The 6,008-nt window shown below is 43.0% G+C and overlaps 1 protein-coding gene across 1 annotated transcript; it reads left to right on the forward strand.

Annotated features, from left to right (window-relative positions):
• Positions 1-4: 4 nt before the first annotated feature.
• LOC122330219 (serine/threonine-protein kinase SIK2-like) lies at positions 5-5,142 on the forward strand (the record flags this gene model as incomplete). The annotated part of the gene is made up of 7 exons (XM_043227074.1): positions 5-28; positions 419-568; positions 662-772; positions 1,081-1,306; positions 1,391-1,645; positions 1,739-1,964; positions 2,217-5,142. Coding segments are annotated over 7 exons (1,470 nt in total), but the record flags the coding sequence as incomplete, so codon positions are not given.
• Between the last annotated feature and the right edge of the window lie 866 nt (positions 5,143-6,008).

Here is a 6,008-nt window from a genome sequence, read left to right on the forward strand (position 1 = left end):
CGGCATTGACAGACAAAAGACTGTGGAGGTGAGAAAAGAGGCGGATGCATGTCTCTGTGTATGTAAAAAACAGTACGGGGTCAGTTATTTCCAGCAGGGAAGGGAGAAGGGCATGTTTACCAGAGCAAGGGTTAATGCTGTTTAAAGGATATAAATTGTCAATTTGTCACCTCAGAATAAAAACAACACCCTATTCAGCTTCCCGTGGCGTTAAATATGTCCTTCTGTTGGCACAGAAAGGATAAACACAGTAGCATCTGCTTTGAAAGCTGCCATGCTGTGTTGCATTTAGCTTTCACTAATATCCCTTAAGAAGTTAATTCTTGACTCAGGCTACCTGCATTTCATTACACCTGTGAAAATGACGCTCAGTATGGTCACTGTGTCTAAAACAGTTTTTTTCTATTTCTTTCCACAGTCTCTCCAGAACAGTAGCTACAACCACTTCTCAGCAATCTATTACCTGCTGCTAGAAAGAGTGAAGGAGCACCGAAACCAACAGCTGAGCCGCCAATGCGGGGCCTGGAATCAAAGGTCGAGGGCGGCATCCGATTCCTCCACCCCAGAGGTGAGTGTCAAAGCGAGGCAGAGACAGTCTCCTGTTTGAGATGAAATCTCCCTGTGATAACTCAGCTCTTCCACTGTCCGTCTCATTTTCAAGGTGATCATGGAGTCTTCCGAGAGCTTCAGAACCTCAGCCTTCCATGTCGCCACCAAGGTGAACAATCCTGTCCATTCAGAGACAGAGTGTGAACAAGGAGGCCTGTTTCAGGTCAGTATTTTCTTTGAGCTTGACGTAATCCCTCTCTAGACTAAGGGTGGGGAACCTGAGGTCCACTGTCCTGAAGAGATTAGCTCCAAACCTGATTAGACATATCTGAAAATCTTCCAAAATCTGCAGGACAGTTGACCTTGAGGACCAGAGTTGCCCACCCCTGCTCTAGACCCCTCTCTTCCTAGTTGCTCAGTAAATAGCCTCCCTGTCCTGTTTCATATTGCAGATATGCAGTGCACCCCCAATCCCCCTCCTCCATTAGAGACAGGCAGTGGCTAATGTGAATGCCTCCCTCCCTTCCTCAGCGCGTGGTGTGCCCGGTGGAGGCCAGCCTGAATGGGCTCCTGTGGAACCGATCCATCTCCCCCAATAGCCTGCTGGAGACCACCATAAGTGAGGAGGTGCGACCCCATGACCTTGAAGAGGAAGAGGGCATGCTGCAGGTCCAGCTGCCCCATTTGCCTAGCACCACCTCCCGAAGGCACACACTTGCAGAGGTCTCTGCTCGATTCCACAAGTGCAATCCACCCTGTAAGTAAATTGTTAAAATTAGGGTGAATTAAAGGACATAATGCAAGGATCTGGTTATTAATTATCTCTATGATCCTCTCTCAGGTATTGTGGTGAGCCCCTCGGATGGTGCTTCTTCTGACAGCTGTCTAAAGTCCTCCTTGAACCCAAAACCGGTTCTCTCCACGGCTGTAGGGGATCTTTCATCACTGATTGCCTCCAATACTTGCCCAGAGGCATTAGCTCCTGCTGGGACACCCCTCACTCTTTCCTCCAACCTCCTCTTGCAGAACCAAGGCAGTATGCTTGCAGCCAGCTTCCAAGAGGGGCGTAGGGCTTCAGATACCTCTCTAACGCAGGGTGAGTTTCATTAAATTATAAATGTATGTTAAAGCACATGTGTCAGCTTTATAGAATCACATGGCTAACTAGTTTCTTTGCTTGTTTCTCTAGGGCTGAAGGCATTCAGACAGCAGCTGAGGAAAAACACTCGTGCGAAAGGTCTGCTGGGGTTGAACAAGATCAAAGGTCTGGCACGACAGGTGTGCCCTCCAACCTCATGCTCCAGAGGCAGCCGGGGGTCTCTCGGCCCAACTATGTGCTCTCCCTCAAGCCTCCAGAGCTCCAGCGGCCCCCGAGAGCGTCGCAGCATGCTGGAGGAAGTTCTGCACCAGCAAAGGTGAGAAGAAATCCATAGATATCCCAGATTGCTGAAGACAGAAAACATTAGTTTCCCAACATTGTTCCTGGTGCCAACCCAGTACTCCACAATTTTTAATTCTTCCTAATCAAACAAACCTGAACCAGCCCATTAGTAGAGACTCCATGATAAAGGAGACTTTAAAAATGTGTGCTACTAAGGGTGCCTATAGGAACATGTTTGGTACATTTCTTGAATACACCTAAACACTGTTGCTCTTTCATCATACAGGATGCTGCAGATCCAGCACCAGCCTCAGCCCCAAGTCCAGTCTCAGCAGCCTGTGCTCTTCCTCTCACAGTCTCACCCCTCATCTCCTCCCTCCAACAATCTCTTTGCCCCCGCTGCCCTCTTTTCCAACCCTCCGACACAGCCAATCCTCCCTCCATGCCAGCAGACTCCCATTGCCTTCCAGCACAACCTGTGGCAGCAGTCTCTGGACTCCTCTTCTTCGTCCTTGTCCCCAGTTGCATCTGCTGCCCATCTTCTGGAGGCTCGTCTGCACATCAGCCAGCGGCCGCATCTGCACCCTCAGTCCCCACAGCACCTGCAACTCCAGCCCTCCATCCTGTCCCAGGGGCCTTTCTCCCTCTTGCCTCAGCAGGGCAGTTGGAGCCTGAGCACCAGCATCGAGCCTGAACCTGATGTCCAGGAGCTGGTCTGTGCTGGTCAAAAGCAGCAACTCAGCAGCTGTGTCATGGTCAAGTAAAGAAGACTTTGAAGAAGTTCTTAGGGTGATGCTGACTGCTTCCACCACTCTTACTCCAGAGTGCGCCAATGGTGTCGAGCGTCAGAACTCGGAAGCATCTCATCATAACGATGCTCTCTATAGTTTTTTAATGCAGAGGAGAGACTCTCTCTGGACACAAAATTCCACGATTGTGTCTACATGTGTTGGAATTACCAGAGAACATAAGAAGAAGCAATAAGCAACCTCTTCATTGAGCCCATGACCCTTGCCAGGTGCTCCTGTCCACACAGCAATAAAGGATGGGTCGCTGAACAAGGAACTGAATAGTGTGAGTTTTCATCTATTTGCGAGTGGGTCTACTCATACATAGAACTGGCCTCCACAATCGCGAATGATTATGTCAGAGACACTTGTTTATCCTTAATACAAGTATGAAAATAGGATGGCGATGTCTTCCTTATAGATTTTTCCAATGATTTCCTTTCAGCTCTTGAGCTTTCTCCAGAGAAGACCAAAGTTGATTGCTTTTTTTTGCATCTTTGATTTCTTTCCTAGAAGTTCTTGAAACAAAATGCAGTATCTGACTTATCCATACTTCCAAAACTAAGAAAAGAATACTGTCATTTCACCTGTTATGTGAAAATGTGCGCCACACTATGCCTCCAATGAACGAAGAGGCGCCTTAGCATGAGGGGAACGTCAAGGCAAATGAGAGTAAGCTAGATATAAGCACAAGAGGTACTGCATAGTGTTTATTAGACCAAGTCTTTGGGTTTTCGCTGTCTGTGACAATGACTTTAATGCTGCTTCATGTTTAGTCACATGTATACAAAGACACTAGACAAGTATACAAATGTGCACCTACCAATGACTTTGTGATGACATTGTTCGGAAAAGACGTTCAGTTTTGATCCCTCAAAACTCCTCTTCCATCAGTTCACTACCTCCTTCATAACTGATCTTTCACCTCAAAAGGCTGTATCTCAACACACACTGTATCAGAATAAGTTAGGCCCATTACAATGTCTTGAACCCATAACCCTCAACGGTTGAAATAAGATTTTTTAATCTTTTTTTTTTTTAAACAGTGAACAAAGAATATGAGTATAGTGCAATATTTCACATTGAAATGTAGAACCAGGAGAGGAAGCTGTTGTAGAAAAGCAAAAGGTACTTCATGCCTGATAATGCTATTTTATTCTTTCTTTTGTAGAGCATGTTTTTTTTTGTAATGATTGTATGTACAAGGTGATTTTACTGATGTGTTCTGCATGAGCATAGGAAATAAGAGTCTGGCTATTTTGTACAGCTTGTTGACACAGGTTGCCTTTGCATCCAGGCTGATTTGTAGAATGGCAGAACTAGAAAAATTACAGGAAAAGCCAAAGAGAGAGCGCAGGGAAGATCAAGAGAAACATAAATATTGCTACAGATGTCACGGTGGTGAAAAGCTCTCCTTTTATTAAAGTGTAGCATGTTTAAATCTCCCAAAAGCAGTCGTACTGCTCAGATGTAAAAAGTAGCTGCCTCCTCTAGTTCACAAATATTTGATAAGCAATTGTTTTAGGTTCTCCCTTTCTCAGAAAGGCCATGCATTTACATACTCGTATAATTTTTCTTGATTAAAATGCACACACAGATGCAGACACACACAGCTGAAGTAGCAATAGTTGAATTTTATATATTTTTTATTTTTAGCTTACAATCTAGGTGCTAGAAGTAGATTTCAGAAGTGTTTCTGGGTTTGTGTGCAATTTATATGAAATAATAGTGTGTTACCATTGTTGAAGCTCCATTTGCTTGAAGCACTGTTTTTATAGCTATAAATGATCCTGTTGCATGTCCGTCTTTTGTGAATTCAACATATTTGTGCAATGGTTTTTAGTAGATTAGAAAAAAGATCTGTACTGTGTTTCCAGATTGGGTCATAAAACGACAGTGTTTGAAACCAGTGCAGGTAAAGATGTGTTGAAGGTAAAGCTGTTGAAGGTGACGTAAGAAACAGTGTTAACACCCCTTTCCTTTTTCACCCACCACCAATCTTGTGCCTTTGTCTGAACAAATCCAGTGGTGGTGATTTTTTTTTTTTTTAAACATTTGATTTTAGGATGTCAGAAAGCTGCAGAATTTGTATCTTACGCTTTTTGTTAGTTCAAACACCCCATTTTATACTTTCATTTCATTTGCTGTTTGACAATTATGCACTTTATGATGACAGTTGCTTTTGAAAATAGTGTTTGTTTCCACTGCAGGAATAGACGAGTCTGTAGTTACTTTTGAAGCACTATGTTTTGATGCTGAACTGTTCTGTTCTAATTATTTTTTTTTTTTACATTTTGGTTATACTTCCCTGATGTGCTTGCTTGCTGTATGTGTAATTGTACATGGCTGTGTGAAAGTATATGAGAGATGGAGTTTTATTTATGTGGCTATTTATTTGAATAAAAAATCAACTCTTGAAATTTATTTCTGTGTTTAGATGTGTTTTTTAGGGGGGTTCAATTTGTTTTAATATAATTTCAAAGCAAAGATCTTAGCAATTATTAAACTATTTTAAATTTTATACACTACTTCTCAAGCAATTATTATTTGTTTTGATGGCTTTTTTTCTTTTTTGCAACAACAAAAAGTTACAGATAACTAATCTTCTTGTGGCATAAGAAATATACAATGCTTAATTCATAATTCTTTTAAAAAATCTTATGCAGTGTTTCTTCTCAAAATATTTGAAGTATTTTTTTTTAATACAACGAATTGGTTAAATAGCATGGAATTTGTTTCCAGACCGTAACCAACTCAGAAACCCGAGCAACCAGTAGAAACATAACAATTACCGTGAAACACAACTGTCTGTAATATATAATCTAATGTGACAGTTTCTGCGGAGAGGATCACAGGTACAGTGGAGGACATAGCCCATGTAAACACATTCCAGCGTGTGTGTGTTCATCGCTCCAGCTGTAAGCTAGCGGGTGGCTCTGTTCCCAGAGAGCTCGCATTGATCTGTGCTGGGAATACCATGCTCATACATTCAGCTCCAAAGCCAGCGGTCCATGCCAATCATTCTGACTGGATGCCCTGCTCCGACTCATGAGCTCAAACGCCTGCTCGCAGCGTGTCAAAACCTCTGTCACACAGACTCTGATTGATGACGCTCCCTTAAATATCTTTGTGTGTATATCCAGATCTCTCTGAACGACTGCTGATCTCATGATGAGGCCCTGCAGAAAAACATCAGTTACCAGGAACAGGCATAATTCTCCTACTTTTCTGCTACCTCATTCATAAATGTCAAGGTAAATACCAAATGTAACATATATACGGTAATATAT

The sequence above is a fragment of the Puntigrus tetrazona genome, chromosome 24 (assembly GCF_018831695.1).
Source record: "Puntigrus tetrazona isolate hp1 chromosome 24, ASM1883169v1, whole genome shotgun sequence".
NCBI classification, from domain to species: domain Eukaryota; kingdom Metazoa; phylum Chordata; class Actinopteri; order Cypriniformes; family Cyprinidae; genus Puntigrus; species Puntigrus tetrazona.